At 34.6% G+C, this 14,635-nt stretch overlaps 1 protein-coding gene and 1 pseudogene across 2 annotated transcripts in view; both read right to left on the reverse strand.

Moving 5' to 3' along the window:
* TOGARAM1 (TOG array regulator of axonemal microtubules 1) overlaps positions 1-14,635 on the reverse strand; it is an 81,795-nt gene that overhangs the window by 47,435 nt on the left and 19,725 nt on the right. For both annotated transcript variants that reach the window (XM_044918428.1, XM_044918427.1), the window contains exons 3-6: positions 13,431-13,565; positions 5,849-6,154; positions 4,235-4,497; positions 1,981-2,213 (exon numbers count right to left, since the gene is read on the reverse strand). In XM_044918428.1, the coding sequence (XP_044774363.1) occupies positions 1,981-2,213; positions 4,235-4,497; positions 5,849-6,154; positions 13,431-13,565 (937 nt within the window). The remainder of the gene's footprint in view (positions 1-1,980; positions 2,214-4,234; positions 4,498-5,848; positions 6,155-13,430; positions 13,566-14,635) is intronic.
* On the reverse strand, positions 8,510-8,849 carry LOC110590505 (annotated as a pseudogene).

Below are 14,635 nucleotides of genomic sequence, written 5' to 3' on the forward strand. Positions count from 1 at the left end.
GTCAATTTACATTTATACCATGTACCTGACTTGAATGGAAGAAAATACTTTAGTCTCTACAAGAGTGGTTTCAAGAGTTTTTCCTCCCCAACCCACTTAAAGATGAAAGCCCCACATGACGTAATAGTGGCTCTCTTTGCCATGATTCTTAAGGCAAGACGCAAGCTGGTTAAGAATAACTGTTTTAGGGTGCCTGGGTGGCTCAGTTGGTTAAGCGACTGCCTTCGGCTCAGGTCATGATCCTGGAGTCCCGGGATCGAGTCCCGCGTCGGGCTCCCTGCTCATCAGGGAGTCTGCCTCTCTCTCTGACCCTCCCCCCTCTCGTGCTCTCTCTCTATCTCATTCTCTCTCTCAAATAAATAAATAAAATCTTTAAAAAAAAAAAAAAGAATAACTGTTTTAAAGCTATTAAACTTAATGTGGAAATATGAAATTCATTAAAGGCAATTTAGTCCAGAAATGAGGGTATATTGAACTCCTTCTCACAGAGTTCAAAATCTGAAGAGAATAATTCCATGAAACAATATAGAGAATAGTGAATTCTAAATGTTATAGTATAAAATGAACTTTTCTTCCCAACTAGGTTCTCAATTATTTATAAGACCTTGCAACTGCAGGAGTATTTAACATAAAATTTCACATTCATAGAAGATAAGGGAAGGACTTTAGGTCTAAAAGATAAATATGTATTTTAAATGTCTGGTAACTAAATATAAACAGTTACTTCACCAGCCCATGTAGCCATTCCAAATTCATTTTGTAAATATATTGCATTATTCTCCCTGGGTAATTACAACAAAGGAATTTCCAGTAAGAAAAAATTTCCAACTGCATATTAAGCTGCTATTTAAGTTAAAAATGTAGAGAATGGAATCACGGGATAAGACAAACGTCTCATAGCAGGACACAAAAATTTGGTTTAATTCTATGAACTGCTGAAATGAAACACCCTGCTGAAATGAAACACCATCTGTCCTTTTATTATGCATTCTCTACCTACATTGTTAAAGATTCCAGTTCACTTAAGTGAAAATAATTTAAATTTAATTTTAAATATTTACAGCTAGTAGCTGTGGATAACCATGGTTCAGGATAAAATCAAAGGAAAATAAAGTTAAAAAGACTGACAACAACAAATATAAACACGGATGTGAAACAACTGGAACTCTCATGCTTTGCTAGTGGAGTAGAAAATTGTACAAATATCTTGGGAAACTGTTCAGCAGTTATTTAAAAAGCTAAATGTATATCTATCCTATGACCCAGCAATTCTACTCAGGTTTTTGTCTAAAATAAAGAGGGAAGAGATTCCCCAAAATCCTAGAATAGAGTCACAGAAATTCTCAGAAATCAAGGTAGGATCACTGTTTAAGACTTAGAGGTCACTGAGGTAACCTGGAAAAGTTTGTTGAATTGCTATACTAGAAAAAAATGCTCTAGGGTGGCCAGGACTCTAATTCCAGAACTGCTATAAGGGAGACTCCTGAGAAGGCTGCAAAAGCTATGGCATGGAGGCCTAAACTTCTACATGAAAATGGAACAACAAAATATAAGAAATGGCGAGGTTAACAGCTGAGTGAAGTTTATCTACAAATTAGAGGAAATTGGTGCTGAGTTTTCAATAAAAGCAGTAATATCAGCGATAGGTCCACTGCAAAAGACTCAATGATCTAGAAGAGAGCTAAAGAACAAAGAATATTAGGATAAATATTAGGCAAAACAACAAGTAGGGCTTGGGGAGTAAGGGTTTATATTACTGTAGGTGCTCTAAGTTACAGCTGATGTGTTCTCTCTCTCTCCACCCATCCCAAACCAAAGCCAAGCTAGATAATACCTGTAAACTTTTCCACTGTCTTTTAAATGTACTTCAACATTTTAAGAACTAGAAAATAGTTTAAAAGTTTTTTTCAAATACGATATTAGGGATGAGACTACAAATTAAAGATTAGCATTCATTTAACATGTCAAGAAATAAAATACATTATTCTCTTCCCCTGGGGAGTTGTAGACAGAGAAGAAGTCAATGATTCTTGGCTATAAACTCCACTTTCACTATAAGAGCTGATGTTTGGAGAGGAAGATCGAGATGGTGAGTCCATAGTCAAGTCGAGCTTAATTGCAGAATCAGGGCTTTCAAGATCAGAAGTACTGCCACTCAGTTTTGCTCTTTTCTTAGCTGCACTATTACGAAGGGACCTAAGAGAGCTCTGCATCTAAGGAAAAAAAAAAACAAAACAATTAACTTTGCAAGACATTTATCTGAGTAAAAGTTATCCTAAGATTTTAAATTCCATTTACCATACCTAGCAAGCCACTCTCCATTCTGGTACTAACAAGATGGATATTAACATATTTGTACATAGTAAAAATACATATTTTAAAAACAACCAATATAAACAACTTTGTAAGCCCCTTAAGAGGGAGGATCTCAAGCTATTATTCACCATGGTATTTCCAGCACTAAAAACAATGACTAATATAATAAAATTTAATTAGTAAATAAATCATTGAATCAGATGGTAGACATCTGAGTTGAAGTCAGAGAGGTCTAGCCAATCTTTGGTCATTGGTGTGTGGATGTGGCCATTTAGAAATTCTGTGAAAAGTAATCAGATTTCTAAAATTTGAAGTTTACATCAAGTTTGCCAGTGTTAGGGGTCAGAGAATAACAGATGACTGTATGTGACTTCTGAAGCCAAGTGTTTCTAGAAATGTAGAGGAGAAGATGCTATTACAAACAAATATATTAAAGTTGGGAATAGAACCCTGAATGAATTAAGGAACCCAGAAACATACATAAATTGTGTTTCACTTACATTTTGATTATAACAATTATAATGGTTGATTCAACAGTATGGCCACTTCCCTAATAAATCCTTAGAAGGCTGAATATTTAAAAATAGTACTATCCTCCTGTATTTATCAATAATTTTATAAAATTGAAATTTTTACAAAATTCTATAAATTTTATAAACTTTATAAAATTAAAAATTTTATAAAATTGAAATTACTCTTTCAATTATTCATTAAAAGAAAAAGGGCTATTTTTAAGGTATCATACAAATAATGCAAAAATATGTAGCATCAGATAAAATTTATGAGTTACGTAGGAAAATGCCTCTTCTAGAACTTTCTTCCCTTTAAATGAATTCTCTTCCTAGTGCCAGTGAAATACAACTGGGGTGGGGGGAGGAAAGATTTTACAAGCAGTCAGAAGTTGGAATGACTAATTAATTCATTAAGAACCAATTTTGGTACACATGCTTAATGCTAAAAAAAATGCCCTTAAAATGAATATGCATTAATATTAACTTTATTTTATTGAGTAAAATCAGTATATGATGCTTACATCTTAAAAACAGGCAAAAATAAGACCACAAAATATAATTGAGTTTTTCAGTTTACACATTTTATGTAAAACACTTTTTAAACCTGACATCAGGCAGACTAATATGATGAAAAGAAAGCATCTATGGAAATAGTGCTCCGAATCCAAAGTAATATAGCAACCACATTCCTTCTCTGACATAATTAGCATGTACAGAGTTGTCATATTGGCAATGGATTTTTATAGTATAAATGGAGTGACTGAGAATTCAAAGAGTATATAATATGACCTCAGTTTCATAAAGATAAATAAACTTGTACATATGCACAATAGACACCCAAGAATGTTCAATGCACCACTGTTTTCAATAGCAAAAGACAAGGAATAAGCCAAAATCAATTATGATAATATCATAAATATCAAAATATTAATATATTAAAAGTACAAAAATACATAAAACACAAATTAATGGTGATAGTGGTTGCTTCTGGTGAAGGAAGGAAAGGAACTGGATTGGGTAGGGAACTATGTTATGTTTCATTTATTTAAAAATAGGAAACAAATATGCAAATTGTTCACTTGGGAGGGATTAGTGTATGGGTATATTGCTATATTACTCATACTTTTAACCTAAAAAGAAATAATATATGCATAGAAGAAATACTGAAAGAAAACACATTAGAGTGTTAATGGCAAATTATTCTGGGTAGTGGGATTTGGTGTGATGAATTTTCTTCCAATACTTCACTATAGTTTCTACATTTTCTATAAGGATCATGAAATATTTTTATAAAAAAGAAAACATGTTATGGAATTAAAAAATACTTGATTTTTCCTTAAATAACAGCTATTGTATTATAGAAAATTACAAGCATTTAAAAATTAAACATGATATTTGGCTCTAACCTCTTCTTGATCCAAATCTTTATCTCTGATATCTAATTCTGAAAGATCAATTGTAAGACTATCTTTTTCACTCTTCCAAATATCATCAGGCTCTTTCTTTTTGGGTCCCACTGTGCTTAAGTCAGCTTTATCAGGCAAAAGGCTGATTCCCCTTGGTATGGGAGGGACGGGTTTGGTCCCATTTAGGCCTCGTCGGGAAGACGGTGATCTCACCAAGGCAGGTGTAAGTTGAAGCGGAGAAAGTTTTTCTTGAGAATTTTCTCCTGCATGAAAAAAACATATTTTACTTATATTTTTTTAATTTCAGAGAACTGGGAGTTATAATCACAAGTGTTTGGAATACAACATTTTTAAATTAAAAAACACATTGTCTTTTATTAGAAGATTACTATTTAAAATCAGATCGGAGTATCAGTGTCCCCTAACAAATACAACAAAAATGAGTTACCAGAATTTCTTTCATATTAAATAAAAATACTATATACCAAGTTAAATTTCTATCTTTATACACATTATCATAACTAATATTTGTATGATAAAGTCCACAAGTAAGCCAGAAAGACTACTTGCCTGGCTTCATTTAATTATGCAAGCAACATGTGAGTGACTACTATATGCAAAGCAGTAATGTTGGGCACACGAGAGAACAAACTGAATAAACTCTTCAGCTTTCAATACAATATTTGATCTTGTAGGAAAGACAAACATAGAAAGAAATTAATGGAGGAAATGAAGGTGTAGTGCTAAGAAAAAGTGATAAAACTGACTAACCATGCAACAAATTGACCTTATGATCATGTTATAAACCAGAACATCACTGAGGTAGGGTAGTTTAAAGGTGTACACCTTAGCTCAGAGGCTGGGGATAAGAAAGTATGTGGGATATAGTGGCTGCCCTTAATAGACTTTTTATTTTGAGATTGGATCTGTCTTAAATAAATTTATATGCTAATTTCATTATTTTGGAAAGGGCTATTGTTTTTTTTAAAGATTTTATTTATTTGTCAGAGAGAGAGAGACAGAGAGAGCACAAGCAGGGGGAGCGACAGAGGAAGAAGACAGTTCCCCACTGAACAAGGAGCCCAATGCGGGACTCAATCCCAGGACCCTGGAACCATGACCTGAGCTGAAGGCAGTCGCTTAACGGACTGAGCCACCCAGGCGTCCTGGAAGGGCTATTGTTAAGAAAAGAATATTTTAGTTAACAAATAATAGAAAACCCTTTTAAATAAATTTAACATATACAAAGCAATTAAAAAATGTAGAATAAATGGATACTAAGCATTAATTATAGTAATTATGATATTTTATATTTCTAAAGCTAAAATTCGTTACTAGGCTCTCGGGCTGTTCATGTTCATTATAAAGCATTATTAGCTGCCTAGTTCTGAAAAATGATTTTAAAGTGCAAAATTAAGAAAAGAAATGACAATTTCATTTGAATTTTATTTTATATAACATGTTTGATTTATTTAACATACTATTATTTTCCTAGATGCTTACTAATTCAGAGAAATAAAATGCAGTTTACCAGCTCTTAAAGATCAAACAGCCCTAACTCCAAAGTAATATTTCAAAAACACAAATAAATTTGAACAAAGTATTAATTTTTACCATCATTTCTACCTGGAGGGTCAGACGATTTTTGTCTGACAAGCTTTTTCTGTGGACTCGGCTTTGGTAGCCCTTCGAAGCTTTTAAGAGGCCAGGAATTGGAGAAGTTAATCGAAATATCCTGAGACTTCTTTGGAGATATGGTAAGAGATGCGTGCTTTGGACTAGTCCGAGGTGATGAGAGAGGATAGGATGGAAGGATGAAGCCTCCTGGACTTGGATTTAGACCAGAGTATGATGAAGTACGTTCTGTTTGGCTACCAAATGTCTGCTGTGTCTTAGGAGCAAAATTCAGGCTAGCATACACTGTAATAAAACAAAAGAGAGTATGTTACTTATGCATATACATCTAAGAGTTTAAAATTGGTTTGCTTTTCACTTTCAGATTTTTATCCCATCTGGTGTTTATTTCTTTTTGTACAGTGTGAAGTAAAGATCTAATTTAACTTTTTTCAATATAGATAGTGCAATTGTCCCAGTGCCATGTTTTAAACTGTCCTTTCTTTTCCATTCATCTATAAAGCTCAAATATACACACATATGTATGTATGTATACACACACACTGAGGTGCTTCTTATTGGTTCAATTAGTCTATTTTGTCTATCCCTGCACTAGTACTACAATGTTTTATTTATCATAATGCTATCCAATAGGATGCATGTCCTTCCATTTTTTAGCTTCTTCAGAATTATCTTGGCCATTCTTGTATTTCAGGAGCAGCCTGTCAAGTCCTATACAAGATCCTCGTTGGGTTTTTGATTGGAATGACATTGAATTTACAGATCAACCTAGGAATAACTGCCATTTTCCTGATATTCAGCCTCCCTGTTTAAAAATGTGGGATCTCCTTTAATTTAAAGTCTTCTTTTATGTCTCTCAGAAATACATTTTAGCTTTCATAATAAAAGGTATGCAAATCTTTTGTTAGGTTTCCATATACTTATATATTTTGTTGATACCGTAATTTCTTTCTTAAAAATTATATTTTCTGAAAGTTGCTGGTGTCTAGGAACTTTATATTCTGGCTTTGTATCTGGTAACCTTGCTAAATTGCTTAGTATTTTAACAGTTTTCTGTATATGCTTTTAGATTTTTTGTAAGTGATCTAGTAATTTTAATAATGATAATGATGGCAATTATGATAATGATAATGATGGGAGATACTGCTTAGTGAGCACTTTACTTTGTGTCAAGTAGTGTTCTAAACACTTCATGGGTATTAAGTAATTTAATCCTCACAGCAACCCCATGGGGGTAGGTACTATTCTTACCTTATAGATTAAAAGAAAAAAATGTAAGAGGGTTAAGTAAATTGCCAAAAATCACACACTAGGAAATCATAAAGCTGGGATACAGACCCAGGCACTGTGGCTTCCAAGTGCTCTTAATTATCACATTTTATCTGAGAGTACTGACAATTTTTGTTTCTTCCTCTACAAACTTTATACTTTTAATTCTGAGCTAGGCTCTCCCTAAATAGGGAGTAAAATGACTCCCCCAAATTTTAGCACGGATTTTTTTTTGTATCCAGACTTAATATCAAAATGCCACTCAACATCTTCTTTAAAAAGACAGATGACCCAAATGTAACAATGTCAAAACAAAACGCTTGATTTCCCAGTCAAATCTAGTCTTCTCCTAATCTTCCTCTTGGTAAATGGCAGCTCTATTCCTCAAGTTGCTCAGGCCAACAACACTGGACTCATCTTTGATTGTTCTCACAAACTTCACATCTAATCCATTAGTAAATCTTCTGTCTCTACATTAGCAACACAGGGTGATCACTGAGTGTGAAAACTTAGGTGAATGCAGAATAAATGGCTTATTCATAGTATATGAGCATAATTGGCACAGCATGTGGGAAAATACTATAGAGTATGCACACTATCATTGATCCAGGTGATTCTGATATTATTAGAAGCATGCCAGAACAGACTGGTAGAAAGTAAATCATTCAAAATTTTTCTTTAATAAAACTGGCCACAGCTTGTTTAAAAAAAAAAAAAAAGCCAAATGAAGTGGGGGAGTGAGTTACATTGATATCTGGAGAAATCCAAGAAGAGAGCATTCCAGGCAGAGAGAACAATCAAAGTACAAATGCTCTGAAGTAGGACCATATTTCTCTTATTGGAGAAATAGCAAGGTCAGTGGAATGAGTGGGGGGGAGAGTAATTTTCAGAGATAACTTGGGGCCTTGCAGAATATAGTAAGGATTTGGGATTTTATTCTGAGTGGGATGGGAAGTCACAGGAAGTTGTTGAGAGGAAACAAAAATAGCCTGATTTGACTATTTTAAAAGGATAAGAGCTGCTATGTAGAGAATGGGTTTAGTAACAATGGGGGCCAGGTACAAAGCAAACTAGTGAGGATATGGCAATTGTAAAGGTGAGAGATGATACGGCTTGTATTAGGAAGGAGTGGAAGTGATGAGAAGTAGTTGGATTTTGATATACAGGGTGGCCATAAAGTTTGGAAACATAGATAATTTTATTATTTTATTATTTATTATTATAGTAATAATTTTATTATTACTCTCTGCCTGGAATGCTCTCTTCCTGGATTTCTCCAGATATCAATGTAACTCACTCCCCCACTTCATTTGGCTTTTTTTTTTTTAAACAAGCTGTGGCCAGTTTTATTAAAGAAAAATTTTGAGTGATTTACTTTCTACGAGTCTGTTCCGGCATGCTTCTAATAATATCAGAATCACCCGAATCAATGATAGCTAGTGTGCATACTCCGTAGTATTTCCCACATGCTGTGCCCAATTATTGCCACTGTAGTGATGGACACCAGTTTTGGCCAACATGGCGTAGTATTCTATTTCAGATTTCCTCAAGGTTGGACAGTTGCTGGCAAGGATGACCAGTTTCGCTTTGCCATGTCTGATCATTTTCAGAGTCTGCTTGTACCCCAGCTCATACTTTCCACTTTTCAAAACAAGCTGGAGCCTAGAGTTATCAACTCCAGTGACTTTTTCGTCTTTTTTGCAGCCACCATCTTCCTGCCTTAGATGCGGGACGGCCCCAACCAAGAGCAGCCGCCAAAATGGCCTCATTTGGCTTTCTGCTTAAACATTTGCACTCCACAGAAATTCTCCTTATCACATTCTGTCTCCTACCCTGGCTTATTTTTCTTCACAGCAGTCATTTCTATTCTAGTTTCTTTTTTTTATTTTCTCCTCTACTAGATTTTGATTTTTAGATTCTAGAAAATGCCTGCTTCCCAATAAATACTAGAGGGATTAGTTAAATGTTCAAAAGCAAAGGTAACAGTGAGCATTTTTGTCTTATTCTTGACTTTAAAGTGAATTTTAATATTTTAACACTAAATATAGTTGCTATAGGTATTAACAGATATTAATCAGGTTAAGAAAGTTATTTGTAGTTTGTTATGAGTTTGTAATCATGCACTGATGTTGAATTTTAACCGCATCTATTGACACATTTATATAGTTTTCCTCCTTTCTGTGATAAGGTTAAAAATATAGGATTTTCTGGAAAATTACACATAATATATTACACATTTTAAAACCACATTGCTAGATTTCACTTGCCAATACATTATTTAGGACTTCGTCTTTCATGAAAGTGAGCCTGGGCCACCATTTTTTGCTTTTATTCATTAACTTTATGGTATGGTATTAATGCTATACTCATCTCATAAAATAAAGCAGGGAAACTTCTTTCTTTCTTCTTTCAGTTTGTATAAGATAGGATTTATCTCTTTTTGAAGGTTTGACAGAATACTAGGAAAATCATCTGAGCCTGTGACTGTCTTTTTTGTGTGTGTAGGGGTAAAATTTTAAAATAAAATTCCTTTAATGATTACAGGTCTAATGAGGTTTTCTATTTCTAACTGAGACAACTTTCACAAGCTTATTAATTGTGTTGTTCATTACTCTGTATCATCTAATATAAAACTTTATTCTATTTAAATTTTCTTTTTTTAAAGATTTTATTTATTTATTTGAGAGAGAACACAAGCAGGAGAAGGAGCAGAGGGAGAAGCAGACTCCTGCTGAGCAAGGAGCCCAATGTGGGGCTTGATCCCAGAACCCTAGATCATGACCTGAGCCCAAGGCAGATGCTTAACCAACTGAGCCATCCAGGTGCCTCTCTATTTAAATTTTCTACTAACATTTGTAGATTTGTTAATTTTCTCCTTTGTAATTCTGTCAACACACTCCCCCCCCAACACACCCACGTCCAAACATTTTAGAAAAGTCTAATCTCTTCCTGAATTGTTCTTTTTCCATAATAATGATCATCTTTAGCCCTAAAAATATTTTTACCTTTAGTGTGCATATTTTCTCTAATATCAATATTTTTATACTTGCTATCTTTGATTATTTGCCTAGTATATCTTTTCCATGCTTTACTTTCTCCCATTCTATTTTGACGTGTTTTAGGTATGGCTCTTAAAAATAGCATTTCATAATCCAATTAAAAAATGCACAGAAGACATGAATAGACATTTTCCAAAGACAACATCCAGATGGCCAACAGACACATGAAAAAATGCTCAACATCACTGATCATTAGGGAAATGCAAATCAAAACTACAATGAGCTAATACCTCACACCTGTCAGCTATAATCAATAACACAGGAAACAACAGGTATTGGTGAGGATGTGGAGAAAGGGGAATCCTCTTGTACTGTTGGTGGGAATGCAAACTGGTGTGGCCATTCTGGAAAACAGTATGGAGGTTCCTCGAAAAGTTAAAAATAGAACTACCTACAGCCCAGCAATTGCACTACTAGGTATTTACCCAAATACAAAAATATTAATTCACAGGGATACATGCACCGTGATGTTTATAGCAGCATTATCCACAACAGCCAAATTATAGAAACAACCCAGGTGTCCATCGATTGATGGATAAAGAAGATGTGGCAGACACACACACACACACACACAATGGAATATTACTTAACCATAAAAAGACTGAAATCTTGCCATTTGCAATGACATGGATGGAGCTAGAAAATATTAGGCTAAGCGAAATAAGTCAATCAGAGAAACACAAATACCATATGATTTCACTCATATGTGGAATTTAAGAAACAAAACAAATGAGCAAAGGGGGAAAAAAAAGAGAGAGGGAAACCAAGAAACAGAAGGGAGGCAGGTGGGAGGGATGGATTAAACAGGTGATGGAGATTAAGAAGTACACTTGTGATGAGCACTGGGTGATGTATGGAAGTGCTGAATCACTATATTGTACACCTGTCCTTAATATTACACTGTATGTTAACTAACTGGAATTTAACTAAAAACTTTAAAAAAAGTGGAAAAAATATAAATCAGAAAAAAATAGCATTTCAATTTTAATAAATAAAATCTGATCATCCATGTTATTTAAATGCTAAGTTCTGTCCACTGATATTTACGGTAACTACTGATATATTTGGTTTTAACTCTACCATCTTATTTTGTGCTTTCTATTTATCGTGTGTTTTATTATTTTTTCTTGCTTTTTATTGATCTTTTCTTTTTATTCCTCATCTAATATAAAAATCTACTTGTAACCATTTAGGGTTCCCTTAAATTTTCCTATAATATTTTTTTGGAAGATTTTCAACAACAAAAGACCTAGCTTATGTATACTAACAAAACTTTCTTCTGAAGACTTAACTAGATGTAATTATGTATCATTTATTTTTAATTCATAAATGACATAGTTTGGACCTTTACTTCTACCTAAATCTTATTTGGGTGGAAAAGGGGACTACAGGAGATTTAAGTGGTCACCAATTTACATGTAAATGAAAACTTTCAACTTCCTGATTTGAATTGCAATGCTCTATTAATAGATTCTGATGCTTCCATGTCAGTGTGTTATTACATATTCCTTTTATTAAGAGATTTCAAGATATTTCTTACAAAGAACTCAAACATCAAATTTTTTAATGCACATAAAGAGAACCAATAGAATGCCAAAAAAAAAAAATACCAACATTTCCAATGTTTGGTGTGGATCACTGCAACATTTAAAATTGGGAAGGAAGCTTCTAGATGGTTTCTGGCATCTACACCCAGGTCTTCAGAAATCCCACCGAGAATATTAGTTGACATGGTGGTGGTCCTAATAGACTTTTTAACGTACAACCTACTATTAAGTTAAATGCTGACTTTGGAAGAACTTGATATCCCTTTAGTAGCTACTCTTACAGGTATTGTGAGAGGTTATAGAAAACCAAAGCCTCAATGAAGATCTGATTAAACACTGAGAGTGGAGGTAGTTATCAAAGGTAATGTAATCATTTGGGGATATCCTAAACAGGAAGAGACTAAGCAACAGAGAGAATCTTCGCTGCTTCCACAATTCACAAGTCCCAAGGGTATCTAGTCAAAATTTAGGAAATATCTCTATCATTAAGAAAGATTAACTGTTTTATTGGGAAAACACCATAAAGAAAAACTTCATAGAGTCATATGGCCCTTTGTAGTGTGTGGAGGAAAGGGTTGCTAAAATTTAAGTACTATATTAACTAAATCTTCCTTACTGATTTCAAATGAGCATTACTTTTCATTGACAAAAAAAAAAAGAGGTACATCCCTATCATTCAAAAAGCTTTAGTAAAGGATATGTAACAAAAATTAAAATACCTCTAGAAATATTTCATATGATCTTACCTCTAAATAATAATCGATAAAGCTATTAATTAATACAGACATTTAAGAAACCCCTTCAAATAAAAAATTCATATAACTGACAGCCAGCCTCAAGCCCTTCCTTTTGTTCTATATCTTAGAGACATAAAAGATATCTGAAATGATAGCTAGTCAGGAAGTTATGGTTCCTAACAGGAGACTTAATAAATTCCAAACAACAACTTTAAAAGTTAAAACTGCTGGGACACCAGGTGGCTCAGTCAGTTAAGGGTCCAACTCTTTTTTTTTTTTTTTAAAGATTTTCTTTATTTATTTGACAGAGACAGAGACAGCGAGAGCAGGAACACAAGCAGGGGGAGTGGGAGAGGGGGAAGCAGGCTCCTGCTGAGCAGGGAGCCCGACGTGGGACTCGATCCCAGGACTCTGGGATCATGACCCGAGCCGAAGGCAGCCGCTTAACGACTGAGCCACCCAGGCGCCCAAGTGTCCAACTCTTGATTTCAGCTCAGGTCATGAACTCAGGGTCGTGAGATTGAGCCCTGTGTTGGCTCCATGCTGGGCATGGAGCCTACTTAAGATTCTATCTCCTCCTCTCCCTCTCTCCACAACTTGCACAGGCAGTCTCTCTCAAAAAGGAAAAAACAAAAGTTAAAACTGCTGTGGAAAATAATTGTCTTCTGCTAACATAGTACTTTTTAATGAATAATGTTTTTAATTACTTGGTATTAAAATGCTCATCTCCACCATGAGTGGAGATTTCCACTAATTTCCACCAGTCATATTTACATTAAGATTATTAAATCTAACATTTTAGGGTAAGTTATAAAAAATGTTATTAAAAATATAAGATTGATTTCTTTTTTTGCAATGAATAAAATTACACAAAATAACATATAAGCTACATTTGGAAATTCCACATATTTATAAATCATTTGTATCCAAATAAAGTTGGAATTTAAACCTTTATCTTGATGATTGTTAGTTGTCCCTAGGTATTGTAAGTCAGAATCCACACTCCCACTTTTCCCACGTATCTGTGAAAATCCAAGTTGTCCACATTTCCCAGAAACATTTGTCTGATGAGTCCCAGTACTGCCTTTGGAGAGAAGGAAGAGAAAAACATAAAAGTAAATGTTAACTTTATTTCATGAATATATCTAATTTCAGAAATATTGATTTCACTTGCATAGGAATAACTACAAGAGTAACTGTACAGTGAACTAGGCAGGCAAGAAAGGGACAGTTTTTGCTATTGGTATATCTGAGTAGTATCAGGGGTTAAAGAACAGAAGAGAGACTGGAAAAGTACAAACAAAGGTATATTGAAAAATATACACAAAAACAGTTTCTTTCTACATGCTCCCTCACCATGGAACATTTCTCCAGACCTGGCTTTCCTTCTCCCCACCCCCTAAGTTTTTATTTCAATTCCAGTTAGTTAACATAGAGTGTAATATTAGTTTCAGAAGTAGAATTTAGTGATTCATCACTTACATACAATACCCAGTGCTCATCCCAACAAGTACCCTCCTTAATACCCATCACCCATTTAACCCAGCCCCCCCCAACCTCCCTCCAGCAACCCTCAGTTTGTTCTCCATAGTTAAGAGTCTGTTTTATGGTTTGCTTCTCTTTTTTCTCCCCCTATGCTCACCTGTTCACCTTAAATTCCACATACGAGTGAAATCATGGTATTTGTCTTTCTCTTACTTCGCTTAGCATAATACTCTCTAGCTCCATCCACGTCATTGCAAATGGCAAGATTTCATTCTTTTTTATGGCTGAGTAATATTCACTGTGTGTGTGTGCGTGTGTGTGTGTGTATAAATAAAATCACATCTTTTTTTTTTTAGCATTTCATTTATTTGAGAGAGAGCACGAGCAGGGGGAAGGGGCAGAGGGAGAGGGAGAGGGAGAAGCAGACTCCCTAATCAGCAGGGAGCCCAACTCGGTGCTCGATCCCAGGACCCTGGAATCATGACCTGAGCCAGAGGCAGATGCTCAATCACCTGAGCCCTCCAGACACCTATATTACATCTTCTTTATCCATGCATCAGTCAATGGACATTTGGGCTCTTTCCATAATTTGGCAATTGTTGATAATGCTGCTATAAACATCGGGGTGCATGTGTCCCTTTGAATCAGTATTTTTGTACCTTTGGGTAA

This window comes from Neomonachus schauinslandi, chromosome 9 (genome assembly GCF_002201575.2).
Source record: "Neomonachus schauinslandi chromosome 9, ASM220157v2, whole genome shotgun sequence".
In the NCBI taxonomy this organism is placed as follows: domain Eukaryota; kingdom Metazoa; phylum Chordata; class Mammalia; order Carnivora; family Phocidae; genus Neomonachus; species Neomonachus schauinslandi.